Here is a 17696-nt window from a genome sequence, read left to right on the forward strand (position 1 = left end):
GTCTAGCAATTTAAATATTTTTAAAATGTACAGTTTACAGAAATTAGTGCCCCCACCCCTCCATTACTGTATCTTCCCAAACAGCTGGCTCTTAAGATGTCTGCAGACTTGATCTTTTGTCCATTAAATTAATTTCTCCCTTTTCCTGTTTGCATACCCAGTTCTATTTTTAAGAGAGAAATCAGTTTGGCAGTAGTAAACTTGTAGGTTTGTGTGTTTTTATTTTTTTGGCACACTAGAAGGATATAACTTCTTAGGGATTAAACAGAACACAAAACACATACTTGACAAGTTGCACACTTTAACTATTGATCATACAATCCTCTTTACTACTATATTTGAGAATCTTGTATAGCCAGGGACCTAGAGAAACGTGAGGAATACAGCACAATGTTTCCAACAGGGAGCATTTATCAATGTTTCCTCCATGAGAGTCAATAAACAGTTTGCTTAAAAGACACACAGAGAAGACATTTGTCCTCTGAAGAGTTACTGTGCCAAATCTGGAAGTTAATTCAGTCATTCCAACATGAAACAGGCATTTTAGTCCTGATGTGAGTGCCAAGCTCAATGCTACCCTAACCAGGGAGTTGGGAATGGGGTCTGGCGAGGGTGGGCATGGGCGTGATATTTTTAAGTTTGAGTCAAGGTTGCTTGACTCCCATCAATGCAAATACTAAAAGAAAAAAAAACCACCACCAAATTCAGATCACTAAGAATAATACAGATCACCAACTCATGTAAGTTCTCCTAAATGTTACAGGAATGCGGCTGCCATTTGCAGTTTAACAGTGTACCTCACTTACTTTCACATGCCTGTACAAAATCACACACAGAACCACACTCAATGTAATTTACAAAAGCCACACTGGGGGGGGGGGGGGGCGCGCGGGCAGGGGGAGAATGAATTTATGGCCAACAACCATTGCTGGAGTTTGAGACAGTTTGTTCAGGATGAGGGAAGAGACATACGAGCTGTGAAAGGGGAACTGCTGAGTGAATGTAGACGGGGTGTTGAATGGCTTCTCTCTTAGCTTTTCATATGGTGCTGGTGGGCCACTCACTCTAAGAACCTCAACTCAAACTTCAAGATTTTTGGTGAGGAACTGATTATGTAAATTGGAATGGAGAGGATGGCATAAACCAGCGCATTCCAAGCCTGTGTGTATTTGAGTTTAAAAAAAAAAAGAAAAAGAAAAAGTTGGTGCTCATCTTTGAGACTAGGCCTCAAGAAAGAAGTTACGATTCCTTGTGTTTGGGATATCAATCATTCACTGAGCTGCAGACTATAATGTAATAACCAGAATAGTGACTTCACTGTGAGGCACCCAAGAGGAAGAAATGAATTATGATGGGAGGAAGATCCAGAAATTCTAATATTAACAACTACGTGAAAAGGAGGTAAATGCTCTTTTATCGAGTTATTTACATTTTTTGTCTTGTTTAATCTTAAAATAAATGGCTACCCTAAAATGCCATATTTTTCCTGGACAAAAAAGTCAGGTCTAGGAAAACAAAATAGTTCTGTAAGGAGCAAAGCAAAAGGTTTTACAGTTACTTATATAAAATGTGCTTATGAAATATACACAAGCCTGAGCAACTCTTGCTTACACCTGCAAACATGGACTTGTACGTGATATGCCACCCTTTGAAAGGGACACAGTCAGGTAAGCATATGCCCAAAATGTAGGTTGTGTCCTTACACAAATTTTAAGATTAACAAAAACAGAGTGTGTTTGGGTCTAAATACCCCCCTTGTAACATTTTTGCAAATATTCAACTTTGTCTTAAATATTTTGAGACCCAGAAAGTGGAACTGACTAGTCAATTTTCATTATCCATAAATACAGAAAGTTAATAGTAGAGAGGGTTAATATGAGCCTGACTTTACAAATGTTTATACCCAACTTTGCTTGCATGCCCAGTCTGACAGATTTCGATGGGTCTATTCATACGAATAAAAGATAAATGCCTAAATATTTCCAGTGCCAGGCCTCAAGTACTAAATTCATAATGGGTACACGAGAAGCATTTCTGAACTTTGTACCTATTTTTAATTTAAACCCTAAAAAGCTATCCAATATAAAATCCTAAAATAGAAATAGATGTTCTCTTAAAATATTTGTTTAAAACAAACTGTAACGTCAAAGTGAACATGTAAAGAATCCCTGGGACTTTGTAAAGAAGTTTCAATTTTTGTTAGTCATAAAAATTTGCAACCACACATTTCTGCATGCCTTTCCTTTACATAAGTGATACTATTTATCAACTATACATATGAATCAGAAACATTGTGAATATTGTTTTAATTGGTCTAGGTTGGGGATTACTGGTAACTTCAGATTGAAGGTACAAAAAACTTCTGCAACAGGATAAAATGTTTAGTTTCTCCCAGGAGTCTCACATAAGACTGCAGAGGACAACACTCAGCAAGCTTGCCAAGTGATGTGTCAGAGACTCCTCCAGCCCCATAAACTAGACTGAATCATCTACAGGCTCCAATATCCACAGCTGAATCTTATGGCAGATTTATAATTCATTTTGCAGAATATTTTGTATAAGTTTCAGTGATGTGGAGATCAGCTGGTCTGGTTGGGATTGCTCACAACACAGACAGACAATCGATGATCAGAGAGCACTTAGAAGGCAAAAGCAGGGACAATAGAGACCTGTGAATTTTATAGAATTTGGGATTTCCCTGCAGAACTGCCTATATATTTTCCTGCACTTTCCACAATTTAAAAACCATGAACAAGGAGCCTATCTTCTCATCCTAATAAGGGCCTTGTCTTGTAACCTGAAGCAGCGGAGACAGAAGCCGAGCTGTCAGTCGGGGGCATGCAATCCTAATGGCTACCTCAGAGAAAGTTCTTCTGCCACTTGTCACTAAGTTTGGTTCCCTTCCTTCCTTCCAGCAGCGAGTCCTCACTTTCATCCCTTTAGAACATTTTTTTTAAATGATCCATCTCTTCTAGATTGCTCTCCTTTTAAGCACACTCTCAACAGTCATATCCTGGCGCTAGTGAAAGGCTATGAAAGTGACCCTTTCATCTAGGCAATCAAGCATTGGAGGTTCTTATCACGGTGAGCCCTCTTCCAACTTGTTTTCTGAAACATAGTACCTCACATATCCATCACTGCTGGTACTAGCAGACTGCCAGAAAACTGAGGTGCTCAGGAAAGCTAAATGAAGAAGGCTGTTGGCACCTCCCACCAAAGAGAAGGAAAAAGTCTCTTTCTGCTGCTAAATCACCTGGGAAGGTGTCAATGGGATTCCAGATGCAGAGATCTTCCTTTTGCTCTCTCAGCTACATAGAGAAGGCAGAAAAGGCTACAGATATTCAAGGTGAAAGCCTTGGTCCAGACTTGCCCAAAGAGGCAAGTCACCAGGACAATAAGCAGAGAGCCATCAATACCCTTTAAACGACCTACTTTCTGCAGGGTAAGCCTCATCAGAGATGTCTAGCTCACAATAGGAGTCTTCCGCCTTTTGTTCAGAGAGAGGGGGAGGAAGGACAATGTATGATAGACAAATAGGTCTGAGACCATAAGATGCTGCTTTGCCCTGGAACTGATAAGAAACCCAAAAGATAGTTCCTAGTTTCTGCTAGAACTTCTAGCAAACTGATAAATGAAGAAATTAATAATCTATCCAGGACGGGAACAGAACCACCAATTCGGGGTAGAGAGATTTATTCCACCTTTTATGTGGCTCTCCAAAGGAAATGGAAAGTGGATAGTGATTATAGACCTGAATTCCCTCAACAGATAGATGAAGAAATGCAGGATTTGATGGAATTCTAGGGTCCCACTTTAGCTCTAGTCATGGACAACTGAAGGACTTTTATCAATCTAATGGCCACATACCTTTACATCAAGATCAGAAATTCTCATGGCATGTTCCCCTGCTTCTGCTGAACCAAAAAGAATAAAAGAGAGAGCGAGAGAGACAGACACACACTTAGGGCTCTCACAGACAACCCCTCCACTCTGAAAGGATTCACTCCCCTTATCCCACACCCATTTCTCAACAAAGTTAACCCAAGCTTTATCCTTGAAGATTACACATACAATAACTGTGCAAGTACTTTCCTCCCTTTACAGGCATTAATTTCTTGTAAGTGTGGAGAGGAGCTTCTTTTTCCCCCATCAGGATTATTCACTGGCTAGGGGCCACTATGGGCATAACAAATAGCAAAGTCTTTAGTGTCTCAGAACCAGATGGATAACATGAAAGCAAGAGTTCTGTCCCTCATCCTGAATGCAGGGACCTTGATCAGGAATCTGGTGGGGCTGCTGAGCAGGACTTTGTCATGTCTGGACATGACACTCCTTGGGGATCATTGTGTATTTAAAATAATCAGAATAGAAAATAAAGGCTCTTGGAGAAGTTCCATGGGTTTGTGGCAAGGCAAAAAAGAAAAATCTTTGATTTGCACTGTCCTGGGACCACTAAGAATATACACGCTAAGAAAAAATGATAAATTAAATTACTCAGACATCCACCAAAAACAAGTTGGGTCTAAACTGCTGGCTTGTTGCACAGTAAAATATGTGCAAGTTTTAAAAGAAATATCTCAAGTGAATATAATCGCCATGGACTATCTTCCATACTGGCTGCTTTCTTTATGTGCTGTGGAAACAAGTAACTAGTAAATTGCCTATACTCCTAGGACTCCATTATTTTAATGGATCTAAAAAGCCATGAACAATACCTTATTAAAAACAGACTGGAAAGCAGAGAGAAACAGAAGGAACTGGAAAGAATCTAATTATGGTAAAGGGATCTGAATGTGATAGAATTACAGGCCTGTTAAGACTGGAACAATAAATGTCTTCACACACAAGTTTTTACATGCATACGAAACTGGACATTCCCTACTTGGGTGAAGAGGTAACCTGGTAGGGACCGGGAAAATACCACTTTTGTGGGTCTTAGATAGTTCTCACAGTTCGTTATTTAAACACCTTGTAAATACCAGCTGTCAAATGGGAATAAACTGGAATTTTGAGAAAGAGGGAAGGTTTTGTCCCCCCTTCATTTCAACATAAAACAAAAGTTATTACCCGGTGAGGTGACATGAGGGCTGAAGCATGAGCCAGGAATGTAGATAGTTCATGTATGCACATAAGGCAATAGAAATTAGATACTGAGGAAGCTTTTAGATAAATCATGAGCCTGGCCCCCTGCAAGAACTTTTAGTTCCCCCACAGAACGTGTAATTGGCTATTTTAAAACCACTGCAGAACTGCTGATTTTAGGAAAGCAGCCAAGGAATAGCAACCTATTAAACTTATTTATACTTGTGATCAGTGTTTTACCGCAATTACAGTGCTATAGTATGGATGAATTTAAAAGGCCCAATGGACTGTCCAAGACTTTATATTTTATAAGGTGACTTTAAAGCAGGATATATGCAGTAATATCTCCTTACAAGATGCCCGGTGTTTCAAACAGATTTTTCCTAGCACTTCTAGAAAATACAACATGAAATAACACAAAATTTTTTTTTGTCCTGTACTTGCCATCAGTACACTTGTGTTCATGACTTGTATGTTTGCCAGAAGAACTAGTTGGAGCCACACATGAAGCTAGTTCAACTTCTGCAGTGACAGATGATTAATTTCCCGTTAGCTGGTAGATTACTGAAATAGGTATCACATAGCTGATTGAGGTTAAGCCACACAAGTCTGTCAATTGCATTTACGCAAGGTGTTTTGCAGTTGTACTGCTGTAACATCACAATGCACTTACAAGACGCAATTATTTCAGAAAGCGTGATCTGTATATTTTTTGTTTTGTTTTTAAGCAACTCTTTTCACTCCTGAAAACTACACATCCGTGGCCGTAAATAATAATTTCAAAGTACCCACCTTGTTGAGGACATCTCGCTGGCAACCAAGGTAAAGATGAGGCAGGATTCTGGTTGGACCAATGTTGGAGACAGGTAAGCAAGGTTGAGAAATACAAGTAGGGACTAGAACAGATTTTCCTTCACAGAGGCCAGGGAAACAGCTGGAGAATTCAGCAAACCCACCTAAGAAAAGCAAAAACCTGAGTTTCAGTTCAGTGGGGAAAGTGCAAGTCAAAGTATTTTAGTGTACCCCACTATCAGTTCTCAACACACACAAATAATCTGGGGTTGGGGAGCAGTGATGGGATGCAGCTGGAAAACCCTAGAGAAGCAAGATGATAGAGCTGCATGTGTGTCTTTGCCACAGCTGCTGTGACTGCCAAGTCCAGTATATAATCCAGCACAGAGTCTTGCCTCATATACCCCGCACCAAGATCTAAAAGAATCCTGAAATGTTTCTTCTCTTCATTACCTCAAAAACTTGAGGTACCTCTCAATTCTCAACATTTACTTGTGGAATGGAGACAACAAAAAATAGCCCCCCAAAAGATATCCAATCACCTAGAATTAGCAATGACATTGTCCCTTTCCCCTTGAGCCAAGGCTTTAATAATTCACTGCAATCGCTGTCACAGCAATGGAAAGGAGAAGGATGGGTCATCGGTACAGGGTTTTTAAAGGTGTTAAAATGCATGGTTAGCGGAATGAACACTGACGGCAGAATTTTTCCATTATCCTAGCCTTGTGCCCCAACAAAAAAATTCAGCCTGTCTCCCTGTAGACCTCACATTTCAAAGCTACAACAAGTAGAAACTTCAGCCTTTTTTTTTTTTTTTTTTTTAAATAAAGGAAGAAAGTAAAAATCTAGATTCTGGGATTCCCCTGGCAGATGGTCAGTAAAAGTAACAAGAATCTTGACTAACTGGTCCCTCATTCATTCTGGTTAATGCTTTAGATTCTCTTCACATTATGGTTACCCTAGTATTTTTATTAAAGTTTTCCCCTTGTTGCATTATCACATATGTAGACTGGCTGCTAGTGTTTTAACCACAGTATTGTTTAAGTCTGCTCAAAGAAGGTCTAACGGACACTAGGACTACAACCCCAGTGGTTACCACTGACCTGTCTACACTAGCATTCCCACCATTCATGTAGCTCTGCTGGTAGGAAATATGAAGATAAATGCTAGTGCAGACAAGGTTAAGACTGTTAGCCACAAACAAGTAAACATAGTTCAAGATCTTGTCCCACTGGCATCAATGAGAGCCTGTGATGGGGTATGTAGACGCCACGCTAACTAAGAGAGGGTTAAGGAGAGCCTGTGGGCCCAATCAGCCCCACCCTGTTACATGTGTGAAGTGCCAAGCTTGAAGGGAGGAGTTAAAAGAGTAAGAGCCCCGCCCAGTAGAAGCTGACTGGGAGAGGACCTTTCGGCTATCTTCACGAAGCAAGACCCAGCTGGGGCCAGAGCCAAACTAGAACCTCTAAAGTCTCGGAGCCTCCTCAGGGCAGGCAGCCCTGTTGCAGGACCGTTGTGTTCCTTTTATTCCCCTGATCTAGTTTGGTTCCCATTTTGGGGGTGGATCTGCAGAAGAGAGTCAGCCTAGGAACAGGCTGTGAGAAGAGCCTTGCTGTGGCGTATGGTCAGAAGCAGCCGAGGGATACAGAAGAGAGGGTCTGAAGAAACAGTCTTTATCTGTTTCCTGGTCTGGAATCCAGAGCAGAGTGGGGGCCTGGGCTCCCCTCTGGGCCCACAAAAAGGCAGTGGTGCAAAGACCCGGGAGGCAGCTGCTGGAAGGTCCACAAAGCCTGAAGTTGAGCTGAAGCTCAAGGGCTGCCAAAGGAGAAGCCACTATGTCCTGCCCAGCCATGAGATGGTGTGCTTGTGGTGAGTATACTCTTCCACAGAGCCACTGCCTTCAAAGGGTGTGAGAGCCAATCCTTATTTCTTACTCTGTCTGCCTTTAATATGCCACATGCCTTTCAACGTCAGATGCAACATCTTAATGAATGTGTCTTTAGTTCCCTTCTGTTAAATACCTTCTATTATTTCTTCCCCACAACAGCAGAGACCAATCCAAACAGCAGCCATTATCCACACAAACACAGCCTCAATAAAAGTACAAATATTGACAGCTGTCACTAGGAAATGCAACAATTTCAGTTCAGGCTTACTGATCCAAATAAATAGCATAGTATTAGGAACTCAAAACAACAACATCTATCTGTACCATAACTGTAAGCTGCAATGTAGGAGTCAAACTAAAATTCCAGCGCAAAGACCTGGCATTGTCCATACTTTTGTTAGCTGGTGTTTGATATCAGAAATACTGAATCACGATACTGAAGTTTTACATAAAACTGTTCTAATAGTGAAAAAGTATCCCATCTTGTTTCAAGTATCTCTGGCTGTAAAGATTGGTTGTGTTCCATACTAGAGTACCTGCAGGCTGAAAACTAGCACGACCAAATAAGCATCTTCCTATGCAAGAACAGAGCTTTAGTTAATGATACTACCTATTGTCTTGTTGTAAAGGTAACTGGAAAACTAACTTGGTGGACAGATGAGGACACAGAGCACAAGTCCTGCCTTCGAAAGGTCACACATTCAAGCTTACCGGGAAAGAGGTAGAGAGAGAGGGGTGTGTGTGTGTGTGTGTGTGTGTGTGTGTGTGTGTGCCCTCCACTTTCATAACGTGTGCAGGGCTGGTGTTACCATGAGGCAAACTGAAGCGGCCACCTCAGGTGCCAGACTGAGCGAAGGTGCCACTAGGCCCCAGAGTGTAGAAAATTGTGTCTGCTGCTGGTTCAGATGTATTCTCTCTCCTCTAGATGCACAGAGATGGTGGAGTGCTGTGCTAGAGGAAGGAGGGCACAAGAGACATAACAGGCAGGCAGGAGAAAAGGTGAGAGGGAATAACAGAAAGCAGCAGGAGCTGCAGGGAGAGAGCGGAGGAGGAGCCTCTTATGTACCCCTCTAGCACTCCCAAGAGCCTGGACTGATTAACACCAGCTTCTCAGGGAGCTTCCTGTTTCCTGCTACTTCCCTGAACCCACTTGAGAACAGGCAGTCAACTGAAGCAGCAGGAGCTAGCTAGGCCCTTCGGACGCTGATATCTTCCCTCACTCAGGCCCTGCTACCAGCCTGCTTATTTGTCCCCTTCAACTGAGTGTTGAGAGCCACTATAGCTGGCACAGAGCAGCAGTCATGAGTGAAAGAAGAAAACACCTCTCTGGGGCAGCATTCAGAAAAAGAAAGCAAGCAAAGGAAGCTTTTCTAGCTAAGCAGGAAGGAGCTCTCCTGAGATACATAGACACAAATGTTCACGGTGAGCCTTCCGGCCCCAGTGAGGATGTGAGTGGTGAGGAGATGCCTGATCGTCCAGTTAGTGAGATTGCAGGTGACCTGGCAGCTGCTGCAGCATCTATATCTCCACCTCAAATGAAAGAAAAGTGTAGATCAGAGAAGAGTGTGGTGGAGGCGCAAGAAACAGCTGCTGCTGAGTTTAGTTCCTTAAGTCTAGATGATCCAGGACTGTGGACCCACTACAGCAGTAGTCCGATGGACTTCCTTGTACTGCGTGGGCCACAGCAAGTGAAAAACTTCATGTTCCCCACAGACAATGAAAATAGAAGTTTCCAGCCAACACATTACTGGTGTGAAATCCCCAAATGGTGACCAAGTGGAGAGGCCATGGCTTATGTACTCAAAAACCAAGAATGCTGCGTACTGTTTTTGTTGCAAACTCTTCCAGTCTAATGTTCCAGCCACATTGGATTCAACAGGAACAAAAGGACTGGAAAAATCTGGCATGCCATGAGAAGGCAGCAAATCACCAGAGAGCATTCCATAGGTGGAAAGAGCTTCAGATGAGACTAAGGTTAAAGGCCACCATAGATAATCAGCATCAAGAGAAGATTCATCAGAGTCTCTTTACTGGCAAAATGTTTTGAAAAGGCTCATTTCCATTGTGAGAATGCTTGCTACCCAAACCCTAGCACTGCGTGGCACTTCAAATCAGCTGTATGTGCCAAACAATGGAAAACTTCCTTAACGTTGTGGAGCTGATGGCTGAGAGTTTGATGCTGTCACCACTCAAGAAATGTACACACACCACTACAGTAACTCCTCACTTAAAGTTGTCCCGGTTAACATTGTTTTGTTGCTGATCAATTAGGGTACATGCTCGTTTAAAGTTGTCCAATGCTCCCTTCTAATGTCCTTTGGCAGCTGCCTGCTTTGTCTACTGCTTGCAAGAAGAGCAGCCCGTTGCAGCTAACTGGTGGGGGCTTGGAACCAGGGTGGACGAGCAGCCCCCCTAAGTTCCCTATGCAGCAGCTGCCTGCAGTTCAGCTGTGTCCCTCCCCCTACTGCCATGTGCTGCTCCTGCCCTCTGCCTTGGAGCTGCTCCCCGAGCTGTGCCGGGAGGGGCGGGGGGGAGGAAGAGGAAAAGAAGAGGGGGGTAATAGGGTGTCCCCTTCCCCTCTGCTCCTGCACCCCACTTCCCCATTTTCCATAGAGCAGGGGGGACACACCAGAGCTGTGGTCTCAGCAAGCTAATCTAATTAACAAGGCAGTGTCCTTAAGGGAAATGCGAATCTCTCCCTCCATTCCTGCTGCCTTGCAGAGTGAGAGAGTTAACCCTTGAGAGCTCAGCCAATTGCTAGTTCACAGAATCATAGATTATTAGGGTTGCAAGCGACCTCAGGAGATCATCTAGTCCAACCCCCTGCTCAAGGCAGGACCAATCCCCAAATTCCTAAATGGCCCCCTCAGGGACTGAACTCACAACCGTGGGGTTAGCATGCCAATGCTCAAACCACTGAGCCTCCCTCCCTTTAGCAGGAAGGGAAATATCCTGCCCTCTTACGACTCCACCTCAACCAAGCTTTACAATCATCATCACTGTGTACCAGTATTAAATTGTTTGTTTAAAAGTGTGTGTGTGTTTGTTTTACATATATATAGTCTTTTGTGTGGTGAAAAAAAATTTCCCTGCAACCTAACCCCCTCATTTACATTAATTCTTATGGGGAAATTGGATTTGCTTAACATTGTTTCACTTAAAGTTCCATTTTTCAGGAACATAACTACAACGTTAAGTGAGGAGTTACAGTACTTTGGAAAAACAATTCAAAATGAGATCACACAGTTACTGGCAACAAAAGTTAAACAGAACATTGTGGCAGATCTGAAGTCAGCAAAATATTACTCTTATTCTGGACTGCACACTTGACATCAGCCATACGGAACAAATGACTTTAATGGTGCATTTTGTAACAACAGAACCTAGCGAAAATGTCCCTGCAATGTAACTGTCACGGAGCATTTTCTAATATTTATTGACATTGATGATACCACAGGAGCTGGTATGACAAACGTGCTTCTGAAAAAGCTGAAAGATACAGGAATTGCGATAGCTGACATGAGAGGTCAGGGCTAAGATAATGGTGCCAACATGAAAGGAAAGAACAGAGGAGTGCAGACACGGATCAGAGAGTTAAACACTCGAGCTTTTTTTGTCCCATGCAGTTCTCACGCATTGAACTTGGTGGTCAGTGATGCAGCATCAGTTTCTAGTGAGGCTGCTGAATTATTGTGACAAATTGCCTAAACATCGATCGCGGCGTGGGACAAATGCCTAAAAATCAGGACAGTCACCCTATTCAAAGCATCTATGTATTTTTCTCTGCATCAACTCATCTATGGCAAATTTTGAAGCAACATCTGCAAACATCTTCTTTGACACTGAAACCACTGTGTGCCACATGATGGGAAAGTCGAGTGGAGGCGATAAAGCCTATCAAACACCAAACTGGGAAGATAGAGGATGCCATAGTTGCCATTGTGGAGGATAATGCAATTACAGGAACCGTTCGTGGGAGAACAGTGGCAGAGGGAAATGAAATCACCAGAAACATACATAACTTCAAGTTTCTGTGTGGCTTAGTGTTGTGGCAAGACATACTGTTTGAAATAAATGTTGTAAGCAAGAGACTCCAAGCTGTTGATCTTGATATATCTGGAGCAATGGAATGACTGGACAAAGCAAAGTCATACCTACAGTCTTAGCGGTCATATGAGGGTGTGATGGGTTGGATCACAGAAACCCCCCTGGGAGCTGCCCGATGTGCCAACACTACTTCTATCCCTGTTTTCCCTGCCAGCTCAGGACTTCAGCATCCTGTCCTGCTGAGCCAGACACTCCCATCTGCTCCAACAAAGACCCAGGGTCTGCCCCAAAGCTGCAGGTTTACCTGAAAAACAGCTCACAGAAGTGTGCTTGTCTTTAGCACTCAGATGCCCAATTCCCAATGAGGTCTAAACCCAAATAAATCCATTTTACCCTGTATAAAACTTATACAGGGTAAACTCATAAATTGTTCACCCTCTATAACACTGATAGGGAGATATGCACAGTTGTTTGCTCCCCCAGGTATTAATACATACTCTGAGTTAATTAATAAGTAAAAAGTGTTATTAAATACAGAAAGTAGGATTTAAGTGGTTCCAAGTAGTAATAGACAGAACAAAACTAAGTCACCAAGCAAGATAAAATAAAATGCACAAATCTATGTCTAATCAAACTAAATACAGATAGGATCCTCACCAGTTCCAGAATGCTCCCTTTTACAGGCTAATCTCCCGTTAGCCTGGGTCCAGCACTCATTCACACCCCCTGTAGTTACTCTCCTTTGTTCTAGTTTCCTTCAAGTATCCTCCGGGGGTGGAGAGGCTCCTTCTTTAGCCAGCTGAAGAAAAAATGGAGGGGGTCTCCCAGGGGTTTAAATAGACTCTCTCTTTTGGGGGGAGACCCCCTCCTTACCCTGTGTAGAATCCAGTCACAAAAATGGAGATTCGGAATCACATGGGCAAGTCACATGTCCATGCATGACTCAGGACTTGCAGGTAGTAACCATTACCCACATGCTACCTTGAACGTCCTCAGGAAGACTTCTTATGTGGATCGGAGTCTTCCAAGCTCTTTTGTCTGTTAAGTACTTTCTGACTGAGCACCTAATTTGCACATTCCTTTCCCAAGAAGTGACCAAATGTTCTAACTAAGGCCACTTAGAAATCAAGCAATTATACAGCCAATGTTCATAACTTGGAACACACAAATGGTGCTTGCATACAACTAGGATGAACATAACCAGTAGATCATAGCCTTTCCATAGATATGTTACACGGCATATGTAGCAAAACCCTATTCCAGTTATGTCATACATATATTTATAAAGTCTTATGGAGTACACTGTTACAGAGGGATTTCAAAACTTTCTGAAGAGTGCACAGAAGTTGGCAGAGGAACTTCACACTGATGCTATTTTCCCACCCATTCAAGAACACAAGAGTCATGAAGAAGAATACATTTTGATTATGAAGCCCGGGATAATCCCATAAGAGACCCCAAACAACAATTCAAAGTTGAATTCTTTAACGAGGTGCTAGATTGTGCAATACAGTCAGCTGAAGAACGTTTCATGCAGCTCAAGGAACACAGTAGTATATTTGGGATGTTGTATGATATTCCAAAACTCCTCACTATACCTGAAGACAACCTACATGAGCAATGCAGGGCACTAGAGACAGTGTTAACACATGATGACATGCACGATATTGATGCAAGTGATTTAGGTGATGAACTGAAAGCCCTTTCAAGATACATTTCAGCAGGATCAATTCCAAAGGCTGTTCTGGAATATACGTGCACAAATAAGATGACCACCCTCTTTCCAAATGCTTTTGTTGCTCTGTGCATACTTCTAACACTTCCTATAACAGTTGCCAGTGGAGAACGCAGCTTCTCCAAGCTGAAGTTAATAAAACACATCTATTCTCCACCATGACACAGGAGAGGCTGGTCAGCTTTGCAACCATCTCAATAGAGCATGAGCTAGCCCAGACTGTGGACTTTCAGCAGGAAGCAGTTCAAATCTTTGCCACCAAGATGGCACAAAGCACCACTTTGATTTTTCAGATGAAAATACCAGTGTTTACTATGCAGACAAGAAAAGTTAGATTTGCTGTTCAGGAGTTTGAAAGTTAAGTGTTGTTCAAAAATTTTAAGTAAGGCATTTAAAGTTGTTAGGTCTCCTTTATTGGGGTGGGTAGCAGAGCAGTACCATGAGAGAAGAACAGGAAGAAGGCAGAATTGAGACCTTTCAAAGTTTTGGCCCAAGCGAGGGGGTATGGGGGCATCATTTGAGCTCCCCACCTCAGGTGCCAAAATGCTGTGGGCCAGCCCTGAACGTGTGCATCACCTTTCTGCCAAGGCAAACTTAATCTCCATAACTACTTCAATTGGAACTAGGCTACTGGCAAGATCAGATTTGCAGCACCCTGCTATTTGTCTTAGGAAGAGAAAATGTGCTTTTCTTTTGGCACTCATTTCTAAACACCACCCATTCTCCACTACCACTCCAGCCCTTGCAAATAGTAAATCAATCACATGGTCATGTTGAAATTGTAGCAAGGTGGTCTACAGGTCATTAACAAAGCTAGTAGTTTAATAAAGTTTCACTGAAGCTTTTGATAAACTTGACTGGGCCTAGGTCCTAACCTCCTAGGCAAGTTTTGGTAAATCTCAGTTCACCTTCTAACTAAGGGTCCCTAAACCACAAGGGTAACCTGTGTTTGAAATATCTGGCAAGCTATTCTTTGTAGCTCTAGCAATTAGGGCAACTGCCAAATGCACAAAGGACTGAAATTAGAGAGACTGAAAAAGTCAAGAAGAACTTTGAAATATTTGTTTTTAAATAGCATTATTGAGCCATTCAGGTTCTTCCATGCTTTATTGTTAAATTGGAATCAAACAACAAAACAAAGCCTCTTATTTGTTTTAAAACTATCTGGGGGTGGGGGGGAAGGGTGGGAAGAGGGGAATTTTCTAGAAGTATAAACTGGGCGCCAACAAACAACAATCCCTCCAATAAGTGCAGAAATTTGAAGGTCTTTTTAAATGAAGGTTTTGAAAGATTACCTGTGCCCTGCAAATAAAAATATGGTAACACAGATGAGTTCACCTCATATCAATAAACTAAATGGAAATCTGTTTCTATTCATCAAAGCTAAATTGCCATTTCTTATTTATTGTATGAAAAAATGGTTGCCAGTTCCAAAGGAGTACTTAATGCCAAAATGGCTTTTCACCGCAACCTATTTGCAGAGTAAGTATGGACAGACAGACAGATGCATAATGGATTTCACTTTTCAGCACCAAATTGCAAATAATTGCAAAAATATGATTCAGCCTTGGCAATTTTATTTTTTGGTTTGGAGAACGGTCTGGTCCTATAGAAGATATTAGATGTCCAAAAAAAAAAAAATAAAAAAGGGTCTGGTAAATGGATGTTGACATTAAGTCAGCTGGACTGTACCTATCTGAAGAAGTAATCCACTATAGTTGAGCTTTTTGTTTTGGCTCTGTAAACTTATTAACCGAGTTTGGAAGATACAGCTCTACAAGAAATTACAATTAGACATAACTGGCTAAACCTAAAATCAATTCATTAGGTAGCTTGTTAGAATGAACTGGATTCTCCTCAATGAGTTCACAGTTTTAAATAAGCATCAACATCCGTTCATTTTAGGCAGCGGTCGCAGCACTCAACAGATTGATGTACCACAGTGCATTCCAGTGCAGACTTGTTTAGTTCATTACTTGTGGCTATGATTCTCAAATTGAGTTTCTATGAAACTACGTTACGGTGCCAAAAGCCTTCAGTGGTTGAGCAGCCCAAAATGCTTGTGGGTGGCAGAAAACTCAGTTGCCTCCCCCCCAAAAAAAATCTTTACTGTAAAGCCAGCTTGTCTTGCATACATGCCTCCACTTCCATTCACAGACTTCTGCCAAAATCCAGTCTCCTATTTAATTACCCTGTTGCTATGGATCTGAAAAGTGGTGGCTGCTCAACCTCCCTTTCATCAAAACACTCAAGATTCCCAATACAGTTTACATGTGTTATGATTGTTAAGGAATCCTAATACCAGAGGCGTTTCAGCTCCCTTCCTAGGTAACTCAGGAAACAATATAGGGCCAAACCTACAAGGGATGAAAAAAGTTTTCACAAACTCCTTCAGGAAGAGTTATTTTCCTGTTCAAATTCATCATCATCTTGGCACAAAGAGAGGCCTGTACCACACACCTTGATCACGGGGTACCCGAATGGTGGGAAAATTGGCACTACTAATGGTCACAATTAGTTTGTAGGAGAAAACTGAGATGGATCCTTAAAACCACTTAGTTTAACATGCAAAGACTGAATAGGCATAGAGATAGAACTACTCTCACAATCCTAGAATTGGTCCCTCCGGGTCAGAATTAAAAGGGAATTAAAACCAACAGTAAAAAGGTTCTATAGCCATATAAATAAGAAGAAAACAAAGAAAGAAAAAGTGGGACCGCTAAACACTGAGGATGAAATGGAGGTTAAAGATAATTTAGGCATGGCCCAATATCTAAATAAATACTTTGCCTCAGTCTTTAATAAGGCTAATGAGGAGCTTAGGGATAATGGAAGGATGACAAATGGGAATGAGGATATGAAGGTAGATATTACCACATCCGAGGTAGAAGCCAAACTCGAATAGCTTAATGGGACAAAATCGGAGGGCCTAGATAATCTTCCCCCAAGAATATTAAAGGAACTGGCACATGAAATTGCAAGCCCATTAGCAAGAATTTTTAATGAATCAGTAAACTCAGGGGCTGTACTGTACGACTGCAGAATTGCTAACATTTTTCCCCTTTCTTAAAAATAGGAATTAAGTGATCAGAGTAACTATAGGCCTGTTAGTTTGACATCTGTAGTATGTAAGGTCTTGGAAAAAATTTTGAAGGAGAAAGTAGTTAAGGACATTGAGGTCAATGATAATTGGGACAAAATACAACATAGTTTTACAAAAGTTAGATCATGTCAAACCAACCTGATCTCCTTCTTTGAGAAGGTAACAGAATTTTTAGACAAAGGAAACACAGTGGATCTAATTTACCTCGATTTCAGTAAGGCATTTGATATGGTTACACATGGGAAATTATTAGTTAAATTGGAAAAGATGGGGATCAATATGAAAATTGAAAGGTGGATAAGGAACTGGTTAAAGGGGAGACTACAAGGGGTCGTACTGAAAGGTGAACTGTCAGGTTGGAAGGAGGTTACTAGTGGAGTTCCTCAGGGATTAGTTTTGGGACCAATCTTATTTAACCTTTTTATTACTGACCTTGGCACAAAAAGCAGGAATGTGCTAATAAAGTTAGCAGATGACACAAAGCTGGGAGGTATTGCTAACACAGAGAAGGACCGGGATATCATACAGGAAGATCTGGATGACCTTGTAAACTGGAGCAATAGTAATAGGATGAAATTTAATAGTGAAAAGTACAAGGTCATGCATTTAGGGATTAATAACAAGAATTTTAGTTATAAATTGGAGACACATCAGTTGGAAGTAACAAGGGAGGAAAAGGACCTTTGAGTATTGGTTGATCACAGGATGACTATGAGCTGTCAATGTGATATGGCCATTAAAAAAAGCTAATGCAGTTTTAGGATGCCTCAGGCGAGGTATTTCCAGCAAAGATAAGGAGGTGTTAGTACTGTTATATAAGGCACTGGTGAGACCTCATCTAGAATACTGTCTCCCATGTTTAAGAAGGATGAATTCTGGTCTCCCATGTTTAAGAAGGATGAATTCAAACTGGAACAGGTGCAGAGACGGGCTATTAGAATGATCCGAGGAATGGAAAACTTGCCTTATGAAAGGAGACTCAAAGAGCTTGGCTTGTTTAGCCCAACCAAAAGAAGGTTGAGGGGGGATAGGATTGCTCTTTATAAATA

At 41.7% G+C, this 17696-nt stretch overlaps 1 protein-coding gene across 8 annotated transcripts in view; it reads right to left on the reverse strand.

The window, feature by feature from the left end:
- The window catches only part of DUSP16 (dual specificity phosphatase 16), a 104931-nt gene that overhangs the window by 13851 nt on the left and 73384 nt on the right, over nt 1-17696 (reverse strand). For all 8 annotated transcript variants that reach the window (XM_050965372.1, XM_050965390.1, XM_050965419.1 and 5 more), the window contains one exon: nt 5875-6038. In XM_050965372.1, coding sequence (XP_050821329.1) covers nt 5875-6038 — 164 coding nt within the window. The remainder of the gene's footprint in view (nt 1-5874; nt 6039-17696) is intronic.

This window comes from Gopherus flavomarginatus, chromosome 1 (assembly GCF_025201925.1).
Source record: "Gopherus flavomarginatus isolate rGopFla2 chromosome 1, rGopFla2.mat.asm, whole genome shotgun sequence".
NCBI lineage: Eukaryota > Metazoa > Chordata > Testudines > Testudinidae > Gopherus > Gopherus flavomarginatus.